General features: G+C 38.2%; 1 protein-coding gene across 1 annotated transcript; it reads left to right on the top strand.

The window, feature by feature from the left end:
* Window positions 1–7,094: 7,094 nt before the first annotated feature.
* MAT1A (methionine adenosyltransferase 1A) lies at window positions 7,095–24,104 on the top strand. Its single transcript, XM_066191543.1, has 9 exons — window positions 7,095–7,423; window positions 14,001–14,078; window positions 14,609–14,731; window positions 16,444–16,556; window positions 18,130–18,273; window positions 18,953–19,171; window positions 22,050–22,232; window positions 22,746–22,879; window positions 23,338–24,104. Exons 1-9 carry the CDS (start codon window positions 7,330–7,332, stop codon window positions 23,438–23,440), a joined length of 1,191 nt encoding a protein of 396 aa, XP_066047640.1. The 5' UTR covers window positions 7,095–7,329; the 3' UTR covers window positions 23,441–24,104.
* Window positions 24,105–24,351: the final 247 nt, after the last annotated feature.

The following is a 24,351-nucleotide window of genomic DNA, read 5'->3' as shown; positions in this document are numbered from 1 at the left end:
ACTATGTCTATAAGCCTAAAGATCTTTTGGTGAGATCAATTTTCCATTCCATATTCTATCTGTTAACAGGAATCTAAAAATATTGATGTGTTGTGATTGCTGTATGAATTTCATTATAGTACTGTTAATGTACTTGTGTTAGTTGATCCTACATACCCTTCACCCATTATTTAATGTCCCCTGTTTAGACAGATATCTAAGAATATTTTTGGCTGTGTTTTAATTCAAACCTGCTTATCTGAAACTACTGAATGGCCAACTGCAGTGAAATCTTTTAGACGTAGATGGAAGATAATAATCTTTGCTGGTTGCTGACATTTGCCCAGGTGAAGTATGTGAGATTGCTACTCAAGTGGCAACCTTCCCAGTCTGGATCAACCATAGTAACAAGGTCAGGTTAGAAGATTTCTGAAATGTGTCACCAATCAGTTCATTTAGTTAAGAGTTTCCTGCAGACCTCACAGCACCAGTAAAGCATTTGAGCTTTGTAGTAGTGACAGTGGGAGAATGTCTGCAAAGGCTGTGAATAACCATGGATAGGAATCGTGGCTAAAATGGATGTTGGATGTGTGCAGTATCTTTTTCTCCTGTTAGCTGTACAAGCCTAATTCTTGAGCTCACAGGATTGTATCGTTATTTTCAGTCATGCAAAATGCATGTAAAATTATGCTATGCATTATTTACTAGATTAGTACTGAGTGTTTGAGTAGATGTTTGCCTGTATCAAGCAGTTCAAGTATGTAAATATTTTCATTGCAAGCCTAGAAGAGGTACATCTGCAAATACTGGTTGTTGTTTCACATACACTACACATATAGGGAAGGCTTGTAAAGGGTTTTGGTCCAGAGAAGTAACTGCAGTTTTATACCAGATGAAGGAGAATCTTCTGGCATTATATCTCAAAAAAGTCAAATGTATCTGAATTTAACCTAATGTTCCTTGTCAGGGAGCCAGAATTAACGAATTCCACAACTGTTCTTGCAGATAGGTTTCTGAAACCTGACTTCATGTACTAAAGTCAATATTTGTTTCAAAGTCCAAAGACCACCTGTACTGTAAACATCTATGAAACACTGCAGCAAAAACTCTTGGGTAATAGCTGTTTAAATGCATCAAGCTCTTTCCTAAGGTACTGAGGAAATCCTAATGGTTTACATATATATACACACTAGTAATGTCACAAGACACAGGAAAGCAGAAGATCGTACAGAGCCCAAGCTGCTGGAAGCCAGCTGAAGTTCTCTCGCCAAATTGAGATACAGATCTCTGTCTGTAATGGGGTTTAGTCTGGGCAGCTGATCAGACCTGTCATTCACAGCAAAGAGCCCTAACTACTCCCAGAGAAAGAAACTGTGGCTGCATATGGATCTCATGTGTGGTCACACCCCATGCAATTGAAATTCAGAGTTGTGCTTTGTTACATGTCAGATGACAATCTTTCCCTAGCCAAACAACTGACCACAGCAGCTGGAAAAAACATCCAGTAAAATATATAGATGACTTTTTGTAAGGTTACAGGGAGACCATTTCTAATTGAAGACTTTTCCATACCTGTTTAAGGCATAATTTTAACAATAAATGGGTTAATTTACTAAATTTACTGTAGTAGCCTATGAGTAAAATGCTAAATCTCTGTGTTGTACTCTGCTACATCTGCAAACTGAAACTTTTGTGTAAGGTGAATATGGAACAGGGCTCTATTCTTTCCCTTCTACCCTCTCATCATTTGTGAAAGGATGCAAAAACTTGTGATTCTGTTGTAATTGGCCTTCACATAAGTATGTAACATAAACAAATGTTTGTGCATTGCATTGCTCTACAGAGCTTATAACTTAAACAGGAAAACTGCCAAAGACAAAGGCAGAACTAATTATATACCAGTTTGGTTTAATACTGTTTAAATGAAGCAATAGTAACCAATCAGTAAACGTAAAACTTCAAACTTCAACTCATGTAGCTATTTTTACACCATTTCTGGTACAGCAATGCTTATTTATGAAGAATGATTAGAAAAAAGACTTTTTAATTTATCATTATCTCGGGGTTGAGACATGAACTGCTAGTACTTTTATTAGGTGAATAAATAGAAAATTAATTTGTATTCATTTCTGCTTAGTGTTAAAGAAATAATGCTCCCAGTGAAATTAACACCAAGATATATTTTAATGAAAGCCCAATTTAGCCCCAGTGTGGCTTTAATTCTTTCTTAAGAGGCTAAAAGTTGCCACTTCGTGTATAAAGGCCTAGCACATATTACTTTATAACATGGCCATGAACAACCTGTTCAAGTTGGTCCTGCATTGAGCAGAAGGTTGGAGTAGAGACTGTCCAGCTTCAAACATTGTAATTCAGTGAGTTGTTGGAATAGAGAATTTGAGGTCAAGCAGATGCAAAAAGGACAAGCACAGGGAGGAGAAGCAAAATTAATTATTTGCTCTGATATTAGTAATGGAAGAACCTGGAAAGTCTTCATAGGAAATGGCAGGGATGGCAGATGGGAGATGCAGCACAGGATCTCTCTGAAGCTGGAGTTACTGTGGAATGAGTTCCACACCAAGAAATTGCTCAGATGGGAATTGGTATTTACTCAAAAAGTCATAAAAGCCCTCCAGAATGAAAGAGCTGAATTGCTCATGGTCATGTGCAGGAGGTCCCATAGTCCAGTCCAGAGAAGGTGAAAGGTGAGATGAAAGAATAAACACCCATCTCGGGGCACACACTACCTTCTTTCCTTCTACAGTCCCAACCTTTTTTTTTTTTTTTTTTTTTTCTGCTCTGCAGTATTTATTTTACCCTGAATGTTCATGGGTTAGTGAAATCCACACCTGCACATCTGAGAGGCCTTGAGCCACGTTCATTGTCAGATAATACTGGATGGAGGTGAGAGTTTTGAAGCAGATGGGAAGAGAGTTTTGAATTCCCCATGTTCAAATTCTGTTGCTTTGATCAGGTTGGTCATTCTTCATGCAAACGGAATAAACACATCTTAACAAATCTTCCTTAGGTTAACTCTAAAACCAAAACAGCTGCCTCCCCCTAACCAAAATGTACAGGTTAAGTCAAGGGTTTTCACCAACAAACCCTCAAGGATATTCCCATGAGGCTTGCATAATTTATTGCTCCTTTCCAACGGGAAAAAAAGATGAACTGCAGTAACTCATTGAAAACATATTATTTGTGTCATACCAACTACTAATAGTAAACAGCAAAAATGAAACTAGTATTAGTTTTTGTAAACACCTGAAGAATTGTTTCCACAGGCATTAATTAGAAGTAAATTCCTTGCATGACATGGGAATAAAATAGCCAAATAAGAAATATAAACTATTGAACAGTTAACTTGGTAAAATCATATCTGAAGATAGAGGTGAGAGAACAAAACAGAAACATTTAGGAGAACACTTTCCTACATGTTATTTGTATTCATGAAGTATTCCTTTATATTGCTACACTTCAGAATGTTTTGGTTTTTTAATGTAGTGGAATTGTAATTTAAGTTACAGTAGTAAAAGTGTGTGATCTCTACATATCAAGTCATTATCCTGTACATTTGAAAGCTGTGATAAGAGAGAGAAATTGCACAGCTTAAGAAATGGTCTACCCATAACTGATTCCAGTAATAGAGAAGTTCTTCCAAGTTCTTGATACAATCCTCACTCAAAAGAGGTCACTGAAAAGTTACCATGGTGGTGAAACCATATGAGTGAAGGAGCCTCTACTGCTTGCCAGGAAAACTTGATTCTTCTGAAGTGAGGATGCCTAAGTCTTAGAGATACCTGCTTTCTTCTTTCCCCTTCTGCTGTCCTAGTGTTTTGTCTGTAATTTATTAGCTCAAACTTTTCTCACTTCTACAGATATCATTCACCCATGTAGGCTCCATTTTCAGGGGCTTATCACCTGGATGGGATATCAGTAGTGACAAGAAGGGAGATGGAAACGCACAAGTAAAAGGAGGGGGAAAAAAAATCAAGAAGAAAGGGAAATGTGTTTTAACTAAATGGATATAAGCAAGACAAAATGAGGGAAGGGGAGAAAGGCAAATAAATGTAGAAAAGGAGAAAATGAGCAAGCAAAACAGTCTGATGAGAATGAGAGGCCTAGGGTCAAGACAATTTATCAGTCATCTTTCTAGAGAATCAGCACCATCAATAGCAATCATTCATAAAAGTTTTTGTCAGTTAAGTGTACTCTTTTGTCTTGTTCACTGATTTCCAGGGCTTTCTCAAGGCTGCAGTAAATCTCTGCCTTCTGGTCCGTCTTTGTTATATGAACTAGAAGAGGGGTGGTCTTGCAAAACTGCTGTGAGTAAAAGCAGCAAAACTATAGGATGGTGCCAAATAAGACTCCTACAGTCAACAGAAAGATTCACATTGCTATTCCAATTGAAACAGTGGTTTCAGTTGACATTATAGACAATACAGAGAAATACAGGTGGCAGGGTTGTTTTTACATCAAGATTTTTCCTGTCTTTCGCCTCATTTCAAAGCACAGGAGTCGTACTGATTTGGAAGATTTTATCAGTAGGTATCTTCTGAGTAAAATCATAGAACATGGTCAAAAGATAATACAATGATGGGCAATACATGAATTATAAAGAGATTTACAGAGGAACTTTCTTAGGGCTCAGTCCAGGTGAGTGTGGCAGTAAAGTTAGCAGAAAATTTGGAATCCTGTTACATTGAGTGATGAGTCCTTATGAACTAAATGGAATGAGGAAAAATGCTGATATCAATAATTTTCTTAGTATCATCTTTTTCTTTTTTCATAGACAGAAGTGCTATGCCAAAAAGACATGATTGTAAAGCACTATCTTACCTTTTTACAAATATTTAAAAAGCCAAATTGTCGGGGAAGAGAAGCCAGATTAAATATTACATAACCCTACAATGCTTTAGCATTGGTCACAGATGTCCTAGAAGAGAACATGCTGAGGTGCTTCATGGCCATAGAGCATATGTATTGCTCTTGATAGTAAAAGCACAGCTGGAAGTTCCAACTGGAGGTTAATGGGAAATGCAGCTGGGCCACATTTCTGGAGTACTAGTACCAGAGAGGTTTTTTAATGAAGGCTCAGCCTCCAAAGGTTCACCCTCCGAAGGTCACAAGGACCAATGCATTTAACTAGACAAAAGCAAGTCCAAAAAGAACTGTGAAAGCAAAATAAACAATGGTCCTGCAAACTCATTCCTCATGTATGTCAAATACTTGTGCTCTTCAGCATTTTGAGATCCTGTGTTTTTGTTATTTTTGTGTGTCATGAGAGGATTATGTGAGAGGCCTGCATTCTCCTGAAGTGTTACCTTAAAACCATGAATGCTGATTCCCAAACTATAATTTCTCTCCTTAAGTGGCATTGAAAACCAAGATAAAGCAAAACTAGAAGGAAGAGAGTGGAACTCACAGGGCTGATGATAATCAGTCTTGTCTGCTTTTGTCTGTAGATTCAGAAAGAAAACTCAATACATACAAAAAGTGTTTTTTGTTTCATTCATTCCCATCATGTCTTTTGGTGCCTCCATAAGGAAGAAGAAAACATTTGCATTTAAGAATGAGCACTTATCACTGGTGTTATTTTACTTTAAAAGTTAATATAATTTTTGAATGTTACAGATTAACTAGATTTAATATGGTTAGTTAGTCTTTGGTCTTTTTTTTTTTTTTTTTAATTCTATTTTTCTGGGTGGTGTTAATGTGTAGTTTATTCATGTTGGTATACTATCTTCATGTCAGCGGGGTGATCACAGTTTACTCCAGAGAAATCCGTGCCTCATAATGTGTATCTGATGTGTGAATTTGTGGAATTTTTTAAAGTGCAACCAGTGCTCATCATTCCATGAGATGAATTCTGTACAATAGGAAACCAAGAGAGAGTATTTGAAATGAATGATTCCATGTTGATGGTAATTATAGAAGGGCCAATGCTGCAGCAGATTACTGGTGAACATTCACAGGCACTGGTTATTGTTTTCAGGAATGTAGGCAGAAAGTGAAAATTCTAATGAATTCTTACATAAGTATGTAGCAGTGCAGAATTTTGAATCCAAGGAACCATCTTGGAGATTTTTAAATAATAATAATAAAGATGATAATAATAATAATGACAACAACAGCTAAGGGTTTGAGGTAAACTAAGTTTTTAAACTGAAGAGTGATAAGGAATGTATTTTTTTTCATAGACCAGTGCTTTGGAAAGAGACAGACTATATTGGTTTCTGTATGGGAAATAAGGAAAATTACACCTATTTATAATGGTGCAATAGTGGTAGGCATTTTGTGGATCTGTCCCCTGGGTATGTTTACTTGTTTTTTGTATACTCAAAGACACAAGCACCCACTAAATGCCCTCTGCCTTCATACCTGACATACCATCAGCATATTCCACACATGAGCCATCTGACTAGAAGAATACCCTGCAGCAGAACTGAACACTGAGTTCTGAGATGTGTCAGTCATTGTATGTCTAAGGGTTGTGGAATATAATAGGGAATATGATACAAAAATATAATTAAAACGGACCTGAATTAATAGAAGAAATGACAGGGGAAAAGAAAAGCAAGTGCTGAAGGGCGAGCTCTGTGTAGCAGACTGTGAAGCAGCCGTGGTGCTAGATCTTATCAGATGTTTTGTCTCTCAAATGTGCACAAAAAATGAATGGAAATTTAAAAAACAATTCACGAGGGAATTCTAGTTTTCTAGAGATGAAAAAGGTAAAAGGAAAATACGGTAATATGATGCAGAGGAAACTTCTTCTAGTCTTTCTTTAGGAAAGACAGGCGTTTACACATTTTGTATCTATCCCTGCAAAACCACAACACAGAGCTGGAAGTACACCATAGATCCCAGAATCAGGGGAGAGCCTAAGAGAAAGGCAGCTGACCTGAACTGTCACTAGCACTCCTGCATTACTTCATGCTCAGTGGAGCTGCTAAGATAACCAGTCTTGCACGGGTTGAATCCGGAGTGTTTCCAAGAACTGAGTTAATTAGTGAAGTATCCTAAAGTTAACTAACTCCCCTGCCAAGAAATGGGCTCTTCCATTTTCCTCACATGATTATCTGGGCACTTACACTTTTCCATATATAGGAGCAGCTCAGGGACTGACAGATCAGGCTAGGTAGGGATACAGACTTCAGGCACATGCATACTCCTTGCATGCAGGCACAGATGCAAGCACATGCTGCTTTCACATACTGAAACTGAAGTTAGCCCAAGAGCTAATAAGTGAAGGCAGCAGTAGTCCTGCTGATAAAGAGCCTTAAACAGAAGGCACTGAAGGTAGAGCTCTTCAACCACCGTTTATAAGAATCCATCAGGAAAAGCATCACAACCATGAATGGACCAGTGGATGGTTTATGTGATTACACACTTGATGATGAAGGCGCTTTCATGTTCACATCAGAGTCCGTGGGAGAAGGACATCCAGGTAAGAAGCCAGCTCTGTTAAAAGTCTAAAAAGTATAATATTTTAATTTGAGGTGTTTTAAAGCCTAAAGAAGAATTCACCTGGTGTTTATCTTACTAGAGAAGTTATTTGTAACAGGGTGCTTTTTCTACTTTATTTCTACTGGACTTTGTCCATACAGACTGTAGAACTGCTATAACTAGAGTGCTTCCAACAGGAGTTTATGTGCTTTTGTAGGGTGTGTGTTCAGCTGAGGAAGGCAGTGAAGTTTATGGTTTCTGCTCCTTCCTTTTCATCTAAATTTCTTTCAGTATTCCTGTGGAGACACTACTGTATCTCTGACAGGCTTAAGTTTCACATATGGATAAGAATGCATAGCTTGCTTCTCAAGTTCCATATCATTATGGGTGCTGTGAAACTGTCCTGCACATATGGAGTGCTCTAAGACAGTCATCCATGACATGAATATCCCTAAGGAGCCTATCCTAGAGCCTTTTTTTAGTGGTTCCAGCAGCTGTACATGGCAAAGTCACCATTTTTCCCCTGCCTTCCACCCCTTTCCATCATCTGATGCAATATATGGAATTGCTTAAGCAAATAGTGGACAGTTATTTGCTAAACTTTGTGTATGGTCAGCAGAGATTAGTTCAATTTTATTGAAAACAAATATTCATCCAGCATAAACATACACCTTATGTCAACAGCAACTGTTCGCTCAAGTGAGGCCAGGGGACAATGGGTTATTTGATGTCCTGAAAAGTGTATTTGTTTTAGAAGCCAATTTGGTGGCCTGTACTTTTTGCTGTAATAAGGCTTTTCAGGTCTGTATTCATGTTATGTGAGTAAATCACAAATGGGTGGAATGATTTCATAGCAGAGGATAAAAAGCAATGAGAACTTTAGGTCTATAGTTTGATACTCTTCTATATTAACTTATTGCTGCAGATCAAATCCATGGCTGATGCAATTGAGTACATCTCCATCAATGTGAAGGCAACTACATCAGGTTAAACCAGTCAGGGTTCTTTCTGATGTAACACAGTCAGAAAATGACGGCCACATTTTCTCTTTGGAACATATGTCCCTTGTCGAATTTATATATAATTACATCCAGTGTCTCTACTGCTATGGAGTTTCATGACAAAAATAACATAATACAGTGTGGTAATTTTACTGGATGATGTTATTTCCAAAGACAACTGGTCATAATTTATGCTACTCTAATTATTATTTTTTAATCATCTTGGGGCAGTAATAGAGAAGTCTCGGAGCAGAGAGAGTTCAACTGAGTCCTCAGATTTAGCTTTGTCCCTTGGTTTCTTTCATTTACCAGTCCTCTTTATCTTGTTTCTTGTTTTAGAATTTGGCCAAGTTTTTAGTTCTTATTCACATTCCCTCCTTTATTTCCAAACCCTCTATTAGCCCTCAGTAACTTTCTTTTGAGCCCCATGGATATTTTCCTCCTGTGCTGCAATACTAGGCAGGCCCTTGAGAAACACAGTTACCACTTGGATATCTGGGAAGCTTCTCTTGCCTGGTGGAGCTGCCTGGGTGTCTGGGTACTAAGAGATACAAAGTACCAACCTGGGAGCTTTATTTTAGAGTGAGTGCAAAACCGACCTTTACCTGGCTGTTTTCAAGGCTGTGGTGCCTATACTTTCTTAAGCAGCCTAGATCTTCACACAGGGTACTGCAAACCCCTATGCCTATGGCAAAGGGAAGATAGAGATTTTCCAGATCAAAGGAAGATGTGATGGCAGTAAGTAACTCTGGGTTGTCCTCCAAATTCCTTTTCCTGAGCATCAGCAATGGATCTTATTCATCTCAGTGATAGCTGTGGCTCCTGACAAAAAATTATTCACCCCTCCCTCCCCTACATCCCGGCTGAGCCCCCCTTTTCCCCTCTGTGGTTTTGCACAAGAGGTGTAGACATGCCATTGGGATTTTATCACCCAGGAAAATCTTGGCTATTTCTTAAAAATGAGGCCCAGTGCCTGAGGCTGTAGTTGGGCTTCTGATGTTATCTGTAGCAATAGAATTTTATGGTGAGTTTTGATTTCCTCTGTTTATACAAAATGGGTAATTTGCGTGTTCTTGATTATTTCTCTTCTGTATGTGATAGTATAATTTTGCTAGAGGGCATTATGTGAAGTAAGGATCCTGAACCAGACCTTTGTCTGTTGGAAATTTGAATTGTTCTGATTATATTAGCTGAACATTGAATGCTTTAATGGAGACCTTCTTAATGCACAAAGCAGGAGAAATGACACGCTTATTTATTTGAGTATACAGAGAACTGCCTTGTATCTGTGTAATGCCTAGAGCTGGGTGTCACTGAAAAGTCCAGACTCCATAGAAGCAAGTAATAGCTGTCAATAATTAACCTACAGGTATCCCCTGTGCTCCCCAAAGACATTATAGAAGAATGTTTATGCTGTCTTCTCATTCCAGATTCTTCAAAATCCCTTGGGCATAACATTTAAGAATTCCTTTCAGATCTTTAATCATTTAGTCATTTCGTGGTGTAAATTCCAAATTCTCCGAAGACTTACACATGACCTCTTCCTTTTGATATAATAATAAAAGCACACAGACAGAAGCATGAAAAAGATAACTTTTTTTTTCAGTAGCTGTATTTTATCACTGCTCCATTTTCCTTAGTCCAGTAGTGCCTGTTATGCTGCACAGGTTTCATGCTGCTTTGAAAATCATCGTGTGTTTCTGTGCCCCACAAAGTCTGACAGATGTCAAACCACCGAGGAATAATTCCTCCCCCTATCTGGTGTGACTTCAGGTGGAATTGGCTGCAAACTGACTGCCATTCAGTTTTCCAGAAAGTATCAAGCAGTCTCTTTAAAAATAGAAGACCAAACATCTTCTGAAAGCACCCTCAGGTTTCCAACCATATTAAAAGCATATGTTTATCTTGTAGATATTCACAGGAAAAAGAATCATGAAGGAAAAAACCCCTGGAAAATGCAGATCTGCCCAGCATGTCTTATATCTAAGATTATATATACTTAATGATATGCATGATACTTCAGTAAACTGCATTGAACAAGGAGAACAGATGTGCAAGACATTTGAACACTGCTAATATTGCAGTACCACTGCAGTTATCAACAGGCACTCCACAAGGGTTTTTTTTAAATAGGAAAAATGTACAGCACAATGCAGGTATTTGAAGTCTTTCTAGTGAAAGCCTTTTGTTGGAAAGTTGATATTTTTAATAAAATGCTTATAAGTATCTGTATTTCTTCCCTGTTTAATTTTTTTTTTTGCCTGAAAACTGAGAATTGCTTAGTTTGCCATATTCTGAATATAAAAATTCACATTCTAGTTTAATTTTTTCTGTTGATAAAAATAACATATTATTAAAAATACTGAATTTAATGTTGATGGTTACAGGTTTTGAAGAAAACCAACCTTGCCATTTCAAATATTCAATGTTTAATATATTTACTACACCATCAAAGCCAGAAGTGTGGCTATACCTCTTTGTTGTACTTTGTGGAGCTTTTTTGAATAAAATTTTCAGGTTTTACTGCTGTTCATAGTTTTTTTCCTCTGTCTGGTGAGTCTGTGAAACTGAATTCCTGTGAAGGTTCTGAGAACTTTTGTTAGGCTCTTACATACTCTAGATTCATGTAACAAACTTATATCTAACTATCTGGAAAACCATGAAGTTCCTTCTAATTATCAGAGTTCACCTTTGTTGTTGAACACCTCCTTTACTTCCTAGTATTACAACTGAGATTTTGAGTAGGGTTTATCATCAGCCTCCCTAGACTCATTTTCTGGTTAGCAAGAGCTGTTTCATGGCATCTCTGCCATAAGGTTGATGATTGGATTTCATGAAGAGAGTCATGGCTGTCTGATACTTTCCTGCTCAGTCAGTTTAGATATTCCTTTTGCAATATTCATTCTATTGGATAGTAATTCGTGATATGAAGGTATGTATGAACTGAATTCTATTAAATGTTTTTTTTTAATATTATAGTGTCTCACCAGAGGTGTTCCATTATGCTTTTTAGAAAATAAAAAGGAAAAAAAATAATGGACAAACTTAACCTCTCACACTTAGCAGATAATAAGAGAAATGGGCCAGCTGAGAAGAGAAATTTAAATAACATAATGAAGGGCGCAGAAAGCCTGCTAAACATTGCTAAAAATAGAATGCCTGGTTTTATTTTACACCAGAGACCTTTACTATTACAGATGCCTTTAATTTAATGCATTAATCAGCCAATCATCCAGCTGGATTTCTCTTTCCCATCCCGACACACATATCTGTATCTGGATTTGCTGAACTAGAACTGCTGGTTGTTGCACCAACAATCAGATGTAACATGTATTATCAAACTGATTTGCCTCAGACTATTTTAATGTAAAAGGTATGCTCCAAGTATAGTAGATGAAATAATTCTAATCTACTGTTTTAATTTATTAGGGTCTCACATAGATGTTAAAGATCAGAAGGGATCTCCAAAATATAATCTGACCTGACCTTCATACATAGATTATAATATTTCACGTGAGAGTTTTTCAAACAAGCTAGTAAATAGTAGTTCATTCAGCCTTTTAAAAAGCTATCCAATTTTCATGCGGACATTTGAAGGATAAGGAATCCTGCTTGCCTGTAGATGAATGGTTTCCATGGCTCTCACTCTTTCCAGATTTTCCTTTTTGAATCTTTATCTGTCTCTTTTTAACTTTCATTTATCAATTGTAGTTACATCATTTCCCATCAGAAAACAAACCCTTTTCTGTCAGCACAGTATTTTTAGGTTCTTAGAGATCGGGATCTCAATGCCTATAAGGGTTTCCTCTGGTAGGCTGCCTTTCGTTCAGTCTATCAGAACTAGATTGAGTTTGATTGGTTTCATCTTGTAAGATAGACTTTCCTGGTTTAGGGCATTCTCATCCTGTCCTAAACCTTCTCACAACCTTTTAACACCATTCTTGAGTGTTTTGGCAAGAATGCAAATACTGTCCCTGTGTGTGCCATACTTATACATGTGGGACAGTGGCATCTCATGCAGGTGAGACATGCTTCATGTGGAGAAAGGACAGCAATAAGGGTTGTTCATTGAAATTCTGGGAGGTGAAAAAAAGACTGCAAAGCAGTCCCAGTCACTAGAGTTTTCTGCTGGGTATTGGACCTGCACTAAGAAAGCCGTTCTAACCTCAGTTGCTCTGTTGTCTCACCCAGGTAATAAAAATTTGCATATTGTTGTCAATAGTTCTTGGGTTTATGCTTGAAAATGTGGATATATTTCCTTATAAAAATGAAAACTTTGAAGAGAGCAAGCAAAGATACATTTTAATCACTCCTGCCACCTTTTTACTCAGGTTTGCTAAACAAGGTTCAGTTGGACATTGAATTAAAATTGCAAGACTGGTGTCTGATTCCTTTTTGGTAATAATTGTCCCAAATTTTGTAATCCATGTACAGTTCTTGCAAGGCTGAACGTTCTAACACAGTCTACATTAGCTAATTGTCTTTTGTGTTCATTCTTTTTGTGTTGAAGTGATGAGATGGGAGTGAATATGAGAGATAAGAGTGTCAGAATCACATTAGTTCTCCAGTCTTTGCTTTGTTCCTCTTAGCTAAATGTACACCTTCATGAAAATAAGTGAGAATTTAGTTTGACTTGAGCTTAAGTGTATTAAAAGCCTCTAATGACAGACTATTACAAAACGCTGCTTTCCAACAGATTGTGTTGCACACGGCAAGGCAGGAGATTAATTTATCTTGCCACACAGTTTGTTATGTCAAAATCTAAAAGCAATATTAGACCTTTTTCTAAAGAACAATAAAATTAAATTATTTAAGAAAATAAACCATTTTCATGCAGAAGACATTGCAAAGGGTGCTGCCCTTTTGTGTCCATTAGATTAGCTAGATTATTTGATTAAGGTTCAATATGTGTTTTAAAGATTAGAAAAGAAAGAAAGGAAAAGATAAAATATTATGATTACAAACTTCAGCTGAAACCTTTGTATTTGGCGTGTAACTAAAGGTTTTCCTCAGGCGAACTTCAGTTGATAACCCCTTCTTTGCTTCTGTGTGTTTATTCCCTGTGCTGCTTCGGTGGATTGCAGGGATGCTTAGGAGGTGACATTGCTAGATGGTAGGAAGCAGTGACAAAAAGCAACCCAAACCCCAGGCCTCCACTGAGCTGTGCATTATCTCTATTAATCGAAACACTTTCTCAGGCTTTACCACCAGTGTTGTTCAAGTACATTGTAACTTTCTGTTGGGGCAATGGAAGTTGGTGGTGGTACACCTCTCAGGTTGTTCTGTGCATTACACACTTGTTTATTCTCTGCATTACACACTTGTTTCACATTTAAGTGCAGAAAACTACAGATGAAGTTTTAGTTAATTAGTTTACACTGGTAGGTAAATTCCCCACTGTGTCTACTGAGTTTGCTGGAAGGATGTTTAATATGTCTTTCTATTTAGTTACCTTAAATATGCCAGTAATATGCAATAGAAGAATTCCTTTCTGAAATACCTACTGAAAGTGATGCAAACAGTCCATGTTTTGTATCGAGTGCTGTGGTTTTGCATCACAGCTTTGATGTCTTGCAGATAAAATCTGTGATCAAATCAGCGATGCTGTACTAGACGCCCATCTCAAACAGGACCCGAATGCCAAGGTTGCTTGTGGTAAGTTGTTTGCTGCTTTGCTTTAAATCATCATGCAGTCACATTCTTTTATTTAGGATGTTTGCCAAGACCTAACTCATTTTATTCTCAAAAAAAAAAAAAAAAAAAAAAAAAAAGACATAAGAATGTCAGTTTTCAAGAGGAGAGATGAGAAGGAACAGTAAAAGTCTTTGTAAAGACTGAAGCCCAAGCAGGCTGTACAAGAGTAGAACCATTGATTTTGTGTGTGGACTGAATCGTCCTGGAAGAAACAGGTTTGCATATCACTGGATGTTTTGTATCATTCAGTGTTTTGACTTTCCCATTTGTAAACTGGACATATTAGTTTTTTCCTTGCTTTCAGACAGATGGTGAATATGAAAGGATTTTTTAATAGATGGAGTTACAATCCTAAAAATATGGAATAGAAAGAATTTACACTGTATACATCCAGTAGATCTCTCAAAATCAGCACCATCACAAACATAGTTCTTTGTCTGAGTGACTGGCTTATTCTGCTATTGAAATCTTGTTTTCATCTCTCTTTTCAGAGACAGTATGTAAGACAGGAATGGTGTTGCTCTGTGGGGAGATCACTTCTCGTGCTATTGTGGATTACCAGAGAGTTGTCCGAGATGCAATTAGACATATTGGCTATGATGATTCAGCTAAAGGTTGGTGGAAAAACTCATGAAATCGTGGAAGAGCAAGCAATAGGCAACTGTGAAACAGGTCTGTCACCCCCTCCATACAGGGGCTTTAGCAAGCCTGATACAAACTGAATGTGCTGTGTGAAAGCTGCTTACATGGTGCTACATTTTTTGGCTTTCCCCCAGTAAGTACAAACCTTTTATTGGTTAAAACTGAATTGGGAGTAGGCAGACTATACATTGAGCAGTGGTATTTGGCCACAATAGTTAACTGCAACTTGAACCATAGAACCTACCACTCCTCCAAACTTGCAAGAACTTGATTTCTGGTTTTCATTAGGCAAAGTGATTGTTCCATCTTGGTGCAAAAGAGAGAGAAGAAACCTGGTTCATTTCATTGTACCTTTGTATTTTTGTACCACAGTAGCATTTACAATTCCTGGGTGTAAAGGTGGTTGTCACTTCAGGGTGCTTTGTTAGCACTGAGTATCTCCTTTTCCATGGAGCAGTGTGTGGTCCAGACCTAGGTTGTGAGATGTGCAAATGATAAAAAAGACAAAATGCTCTGTGCACCACACACGTTTCACTTTCTGATTTGCATAGATCTGTTTATGCAGTAGAAATATTCCAAGTATTCTGTTACAGTGAAGTGTGTCTTTTAAGAGCTTTTGGTTTACAAGTTGTTTACTGCAGTCCTTTGATTGCAATCGAATTTGCAGGGGGTTGTGGTGGGAGAATATTACAGCAGCTCAGCCGTGCAGCAGCACCACAACCAGGTTGCCTCCACCATCACACAACAGCAGTGCAACAGAAAACACAAGCAAATCTAGGGATCACGAATCTCCTTTTTGTCCAAACTGCCAACAATGATGAGGGGAGATTCAGTGACCCAGTAAAAAATGATTTCTAGAAGTAAAAAAAAAAAAAAATCCTAAACCAAACAATTATGTACAGAAATATAATTTTCTTCTCTACATAGCCTACTGAAAAGAGGGTGAAGAGCATTCAAGTGGATCACATGCATATGGACGTGTATACATGTTGCACTGGCTGAACATGAGTTTGGTCAGCAGCTGTCAGTAGCTACAGTTCTAGGAAAGGTTGGATTTGGAGAGAAGCAAGTTACTATTAATATACCTAGGAACAGGTGGGAAATTTTTCCACAATTCTGTAAGTCTTTCAATTTCTTTTTAAAGCCTTACTTTTGGTCTTGGAAAGTAATGTAAATTCCCATTTCCAGATTTGTTGTGAGACCTGAGTTCTGATGTTTTTCTGTTTGTGGTTCATGCAAAGTCCCATGAGAGATTTAAGTACGGACACTGCTTTGTATATAATAAGAACAATGTGGCAGAGAGCAGAGTCTTCAGTTGCTGAAAAACTCAGTTCCTGGAAATTCATGTAGAGGATTTTATTAGTATTCATTTGGGAGAGGCTCATTATTTATCTTTTTGAGTACTTTTCTGTAGCTGACAATTCATTATCTGAATTGGCTTGGCACAGGGAGTCAGTGCAAGAAAAAATAACCAGCTACAAGAAAGAAAGGCAACCCTATATATCCCAGCCCATCCTAAAAAAGTTTCAAGTGGGGTATTGACAAAAAATTTACTAAAAAATAGCAGTTTGGTTTTGAGTTCTGAATGTGGTATCCTTCAGAACAAAAATTTTGTCCTCTAGTTCCATGTTACTTCCTTTAATAATGACAGAAAAAACTAATTCACTCCTTTTTTTCCAAATAGGCTTTGACTACAAGACTTGTAATGTTTTAGTGGCACTGGAACAGCAGTCACCTGATATTGCCCAGGGTGTTCACCTACACAGGAATGAAGAGGATGTTGGTGCTGGCGATCAGGTAGACATAGCATCACACCTAAAACACCAAAGCTGTTTTAATGGAAAAAGTTTACTTCATCTTAGTGGCCTATTTTTTTATGTCAAAATCCATGTCAAAGTATTTCCACACTTCTCTTTACCCCAGAATAAAACGCATAATTTTACTAAAACAGTTGTAGGTTCCTGGATGGCAGACTTTTGTCTGGTGTTGTTTTTGCACTCCAGGCAAATCAGGAGAGCTCTGGCAGTTTGTAGTAGCTGAGGAGGTTTCCCTTACAACTCAGCAAAAGTTTTTTGCTTATGCATTTCATGGTTTTATTGTGTAGCTTTAGGTTCATCAAACCATTCATCTTGTAGGCAGACTTGCCATGTAACGTGGAGTAAGCAAAGGATCTTTGTACATTCAAAGAGCTGTTGAGATTTTGTGCAGCAAAAAATTAGGTGATGTTTCACCTGCCCTCGGCATTGGTACAATAAGTACCAGAGTACTTTTAATTCTCACTTATTGCCAGAGGCAGCTCTTGTAATAGGTGTTCCATGTAATTAAAGCCATCCACAAACTGTGTTTCTCTGAGCTAAAGAACACATGTAGGTATTAATGGTGTGTTCCCAAGAGAAAGACACTAACATAAACACTGCATAATGTGACTGATGCCACATGAGTTAATTTAACATTTACGAATTATCATTAGAAGTAATATCTAGTTTATACCAGTGCTGTTGAGAATTGTAAATGCATATATCAGAGTCCAGGAGCCAAGCTAATATTGTTCAAAAAATCCCCTGAGGACTAAATTGAAACGCTTTTCTGCTGTCATGGGGACATAATACTACATAAGATAAAAAGAGATTTGACTTTCTTTGACACTTTGATGGCCTCACTTTCCATTTGACCAAAGTGCCTTCCTGTCTTTTTTTCCTTTTTTTCCCCCACAACATACACTGAATGAGGAGGAAGAAAATGCTGCTAACTCTATTTAGGAAATGATAATCTGATGCAGGGAACATGAGAGAATTATAAAAGTAATATATAAAAGAATAAATATAATACATAACAGTAGAAGTTGTGACTCTAAGCATGTGGCATTGAAAAATCTGAGGCAGGTGCCTCAAACTGTTGAAGGCTATGTCCTTCATGGAGTGCTCACATCCCATTCCACTGAAATTTCAGATGTGAGCTGCAGTAAGTCTAAGTGTGTCTGTAGTCATACATAAACGTTTCTGGAACATTTCCAGGCTACTGAAAACATCTTTCCCATGACAGAATAGTCCTGAAATGTTTTCTCCAGCAGATTTTTTTTTCTATGAAAGAACCTATTTGTTTTTTTCACAGAATTGTCTTCATTTTTGTCCAGGTTTCTAGCTCAACATGTAAGCCTTCAGGCTAGTGAAAAAATTCTAGGAACATGGTCTGCTTCTCATTACACTGTAACATGTTGGAACCTGATTTCAGTTTTGGCTTCTTGCACTGTGATGTGAAACAGTAGAAAGTAAACCTGAGGATGCTGCTGACTCTCTGCTCAGATGGTATCTCATTGTCTTTGGTTGTGGTGCCTTGAAAAGTGATTGAAGTATGTTCTCTCCTCCTGTAGGGTTTGATGTTTGGTTATGCAACAGATGAGACAGAAGAATGTATGCCTCTAACAATTATTCTTGCTCATAAACTGAACGCCAGGTTAGCAGAGCTGAGGCGTAGTGGAGACCTCCCTTGGCTGAGGCCCGACTCTAAGACACAGGTAAGTACTGCAAGGGATTGTTCAAAAAGCTGGAAACCAACACCTCTTCTTTCAAGAAATACTGAGTATTTTTGAAGACAGCAGTTGATGTGTTTCAGCTTATCAGGATCACCTTCAATAGCACATAAAGCTTTTCCACTGCTTGTGACATTGGAAAATGGTTGGAAAATGGATAAAGTGTCTCAGAGCACTTCACCACCTGCCAGTGCAGGGACATTAAACCCTCCAGAACTAAAGTGGTTTGTACTTGTTGGAAAAGTGACATCCAAAGGCTTTATTTGCATTTAGGGGTTCAGGCTGACATTTTCAAGATGCACTAAGGACATAAATTTCTGAGGCTTGTGAGTTTTGAAGGAAATCCCACGTGAAAGACATATTTTGGATGATTTCATAGAGAATGAAGTTGTCCTTTTTGAGTTGGAGCAGGCTATTTTTTGTTACTGTTGTTTGTTTGTTTGTGGTTTTTTGTTTGGGTTTTTTTCCCCTTTAACATAGCAAATGCAGGGAGGAAATAGTCTTCATTCCTCACACCCTGGCATCACTGTGAGCAGTGATCACTCTAATGTCAGCGCTGACATTTTGCTACAGTTTTGCTTTTGGAATAGCAGGTGTAGCATTCGAGGAATACCACTAACACATTGATAGCAACTTTGTTGTTTTTCCCCGTTGTGTCCCTCAGGTGACAGTTCAGTACATCCAGAAGAACGGAGCGGTGATCCCCGTGCGTGTCCACACCATTGTGATCTCTGTGCAGCACGACGAGACCATTTCCCTGGAGAACATGCGCAGGACCCTGAAGGAACGCGTGATCCAAGTCGTCGTCCCTGCAAAATACTTGGATGACAAAACTGTTTATCACCTTCAGCCTAGTGGACGTTTTGTCATTGGAGGGCCTCAGGTTTGTGTTGTATTATTTTGATGGTCTTATGAGCTTGCCTTTCACTGTATATGTGTCTTCAATGCTCAGATTTCAGCATCTCTGTCCCAGGGGACAGATTTTTCCTTCCCTTCTCCCAGGGCCCAGGGTTTTACATTTCCTATGCCAAAGTAATCTTGGAGGGCCTGGTGATAGTGTTGTGACCAGCCAGGCAAGTCTGCATCCAATCTTCCATTGCATGTAGAGTGCAGAACCCAATTCTGGCCTTCCTCAAACCCTCTGGGGACCAGCACTGAGTGAGACCTGCAGTCCTTTCTCACGGGAAGCACTTCTTACAGAGAGATGGACAAGAGAAGCTTTACTTCTTACAGAGTGAACCTGGTTTCAGATCTGAATAGCTCTCACTGTTCTGCCTGACACCAGTAAGAGCTGAAGTGCTCATCTGTCCTGAAAATCAGCCCAAATAAAGCTGCTTCTGGTGAGAAAATAAATGTTCCTTTTACTTTTAGGCAATGCAGGAGCTGAGCTTTATAATTTGATCATGCACTCACAGAGGTCAGGCAGAGCTTCCACTCTCTGTAGGATCAGCAGTTCTGAGATTTAGTTCTTGAAAATAAAGTTACCATTACGGGATGTTTTAGTCTTCAGATGCCTTCAGAACTATCACAACAAAATTTCAAAGCTCCTTAAAATTAGGTTCAATTTTACAACAAATCCAAGTAGACAGTGTTTTCCCTTTGTTTTACAAATTCATTCACCTACTGGAATTTTTTAGAATTATTTCTAAAGGCACTCTTTTTTACATTAGTGCCATGTAACAGGTGGGATGATGTTGAGATTTATCATTGTAATTATTGATTCTACAAAAAATGTGTTTTTATGCAGTTGAATGGGTTGTATCACTGTAATTCTGTGTATCATTGTCATCCTAGACTGTGCACAAAAGGAGAGTCAAACTTGAGCTGTAACTTAGAGTGAATGAACCAAGGCAGCAATACATACAAAAAGAAGGCTACACATAGGAATATTTGTATGTGTGCAGTGAACTGCACCCATTAAAATGTAAATCTTTCAGATGTGTACTGAACTGCATCCATTTAAAAACTATAGTTACAAGTGATAAGCCAGCCAGAAACACCCATGCTACTCTTGTGCTGGAGCTCCGTTGCATATGTTTGCACATACAAACTGAGGCAAGCCACAGTGTCCATTTACAGCTTTTTAAACCTGGGCTAAGTTTGCTCAGTGTGGGTCAATCTGCCTGGGTGTCCATGACCTTACAACTGCTATCATCACTTGTGCAATTTACAATGGCATTGCAGCAACCAGAAAATAACTATTTCTCCTCTGGACTTCAACAGCTTTAGCTTTCTGCTTAGTTTTCAGAAGAGTGTTACTCAGTTTTATTTTTAACAAAGCTAGCTACAGGAGGCTGTCTTACCTCCAGTTCAATTCATCTAAGGAAGATACATATATTTCACTTGGGATATTCATCTTATGTTTTTGAGTGTGGTGGGACCTTGAACTCAGGCTGTGTCAAAATGAGTAGGTTTGCTGCTGTCATTATTTTCCTACCAGCAATAGCTGCTGCTGTGATGAGGTCAGACATTACAGCTCATAGCAACGATGACTTCCACATGCTTTACAAGTGCATTTGTACTTGTTCAGCACCTTTGAAACAAGGGGTGGGGTCTTTTGCATGTTTTTCACATGTCCATTTATTCTTCCTCTCGCTCAGTTCTGCAGCCAAGTCATAGTGACACACAAGGTGTTCTCATTGCAACTGTCTGCACCATCAAAAATTAAGGTTTGAGAGAAGCAGAAAACCCAAGGACAGGATCCTTTAATACATGCTCAGCTGTCTAAACTCCAGATTTTTGTCTCAGTGCTTTCTTAGCAGAATGGAACAAACAGTGCCAAAGGTTTACTTATGTGTATATGCACACTCTTTCAAGAAAAACTTTGACTTTCCACTTGTGTTTGCCATGCAAACATTCCAGCAGTTGAATTTTAGTGACATGATGTTCTAAGGCAAAGAATTTCAAATCTGCTGCACAGGTGGCAGCACAATTTAAAATTTGAACATGTTTTCTTTCACACCAGAAAGCTTAAAGATTTAGTAAATTGCAGGGGTCAGACAATTAGTGTGGTGCTGATCAGCTAACCCAGATCAAATGAAAATATGAAGTACTTGTGAGGAGCAGTCAGGACAACTGTAGGCAACTAGAATATTATCTGTACTTCCTTACTTAATAGTTTAGAATATTCATCTATAGGTATCTGTTGTGTATAGTTCAAATTAGACTATAAATATTTTGGGGTTGGAAATGTGGTTTTTAGTAAATTTATGACAGTCTTTGGAAGTGCTGGGTGCTAATGTCCATGTAACCATGTATAAGGTATGACTGACATACCTCTGACTGTAAATTAAAAAAAGGATCTATTTAATATTCACACAATTTGTGATTTTGACTAAAAGATATGAAAGCCTGGATTGTTTTTTTTTCATATTTTAAACAGTGTGAAAGCTCTCAATAGTTCTATTATGGCACCTAGTGTTTTAGCAACATTCTGTAATAGGTTTGGATACTTAGTAGGTCACTTCTAAACCAAAGTTTCCATATTTACAGTTAAAACAGGCAGTGCATGCTGTAGCTATCTGGGTGCAAACCTGTTTGCTTGATTAACCATTAAATTTGTGAATGGCTTGTCCTGAGAATCTGGCTTTAAAGGACAATTAGCGCCACTGTTGTACCTTGGTGAGACAAGATCATCCCTTCAGCTACCCCACAGCAACGCCTGTGTGGTGAACTTGGGTGTTGCTGCAGTGTTCTGAAGGAATGCACGGCCTTGTTTGAGACTGAATGGATGTGTAATGGCCAACTTGTCTGTGGTCCAGGGCGATGCTGGTGTCACTGGGAGGAAGATCATTGTGGACACCTATGGTGGCTGGGGCGCGCACGGCGGCGGCGCCTTCTCCGGCAAGGACTACACCAAGGTGGACAGGTCGGCCGCCTACGCCGCCCGATGGGTGGCCAAGTCTCTGGTGAAGGCTGGGCTCTGCCGCCGTGTTCTGGTCCAGGTAAGGCTTGATAAGGATGGTGCTTTCCTCAAAATTATTTCCGCTTTTTAGATTTTCTTTGAGCTCCCTTCGTACGAGCCGCTGTAGTAGGAGTGGTCTTGACAATGGTTTTTGGAAGAAAGGAAGACTTGATGTGCTTCGTTCGAGCCTGCTGAGATGTCACGAAGCCAGCTGGCTTCTTGAAACTGGAACTTCTCCTTAGCTTTTTGGTTATTTTATTGGATATTCTTCCGAATATTTGTTGAGCCCTCAACCCTCTGACACTCACTGTGATTGAAATGAGCATTGGGTGACTGGATAATGGGGGAGAAAGTAATCCAGAGGCCTCAGCATTTTCAAAGTTTTCTCTCCTTTTTTCTACAAATACAAATTGTGCAAATATAAGAAGTGAAGGAGAGGGTTTAGTTTTCATAAGATGAATGAAATTCATGAATTAATCCTTTCTTCTGCTGCCCACTGTTGCTCTGAGGTACTGTGTTTATTGGCTGACTGAGGTGCCTTTTTTTCCCACAGGTTTCTTATGCCATTGGGGTCGCTCATCCACTGTCTATTTCACTGTTCACTTATGGAACTTCCCAAAAAACAGAGAAAGAGCTGCTGGACATTGTGCACAAAAACTTTGATCTTCGGCCTGGAGTCATTGTCAGGTAAAGAAACACACAGAAAGGAAAATAACCTGGTAGTCACACCCAAGAAATGATTTCTTCCAAAATCTTCAACTGTTCCTGAAGGTTTGGCCTTCTGTAGTATGTGGAAGTCAAATAAGACAACTTCTGCATTCCAAGAACTTTAGGTAACTTTGTTTTGACAAAAAGGTATCTTTTGGTTTACCAAAGGAATTTAAGGTTATTTCATCTTTTCCATTACAATTAATAATTCTTAATAATAAGGCCTTTTCCTGTAGCCCTAAGTACATTAAAGACATTTAAGCAGTGTTGTCACTTTAATTGTCTCCATTGAACAAGTTCATTGGTATGCTTGCATCCCCAGAATATGCTCGATTGTCTGAGGGGGTGGGATGGATATCAACATCATGATTTTAATAGTAGTTACCATGAAGTACCTTAATATAAAAAAAAATTCCTTCTTTTTATTATACGCACAGGGACCTGGATCTAAAAAAGCCCATTTACCAGAAGACTGCATGTTATGGTCACTTTGGAAGACAGGAATTCTCATGGGAAGTGCCTAAAAAACTCGTGTTTTGACATTAGTGATATGTCACCTTTTAAAAACAGAAAGGAAGACCACTAATGATGAGGATGCTTCTGAAAATCAAATTTAACAGCTTTATAGTCAACATAAGGAATTTTAGATTTTAAATGGAAAGAAAGGAAAGGTTATTTTCTTGGAAATTGATTTATTTTTAACATTCAGTGTCTTTCATTATCTAAGATATAATGGACAGAGTCTGTTATTTTAATCAGCATAAGACAACAAAATACAGTTTACTTTTGACTGTTGCTCTGTTGGTTCTTTGGATAAAGACAAAGTGTGACTCAGGTACTCAAGCCAAAAGCTGAACCTCAAACCTTTGATGGGCAAAGGTGAAGATGACGTTCCCAACTCTGACTAAGGATTAGCAGATCTGTTGCTTCTAATTAGACAATGGGAAATTCTGGGGTCCAATTTCCTTACTGGAGTTAGCAATGCATATGGCTGGGGGGCTGCTTTGATGGGAGAAGGCTGAATATCACCTAACAGTAGCTTGGCCTCTTTTGTAAAACATGTTAACATATATGTAATATTTAAATCACCTTCAGTGCATACATGTGCTGTTACTGTCATGTTTCAATTACCTGTGTTTTTGAAACGTAAGTGCTCTCCTGTGAAACAACAATCATAGAATAAAAAGCTTTTTCCTACCATGTACGTAAAGGTGTATCTTTTTCTATGTTTTTTTAATGCTGTTGTAAAATGGTCCATCTCAACTCAGCTGCTTCTGCTCTGCTAGGAATTTAGTTTACCAACATAATTGAATTTGACTAGATTTTGAAATTGTTATATGAATTTCCCTGTTAATACATGTATGATCACTCTTTAGTTCTTGTGATTAATGGAAAATCGGTGTTAAAGTACTACATTTTTATTTCTAACTCTTAGGTTTGTGCTGTACTGT

This window comes from Chamaea fasciata, unplaced genomic scaffold (genome assembly GCF_029207755.1).
Source record: "Chamaea fasciata isolate MVZ Bird 193981 ecotype frontalis unplaced genomic scaffold, bChaFas1.0.hap1 SCAF_9, whole genome shotgun sequence".
In the NCBI taxonomy this organism is placed as follows: domain Eukaryota; kingdom Metazoa; phylum Chordata; class Aves; order Passeriformes; family Sylviidae; genus Chamaea; species Chamaea fasciata.
The sequence above is the reverse complement of the archived record's forward strand: the minus strand, read 5'-3'. Positions and strand labels throughout refer to the sequence as shown.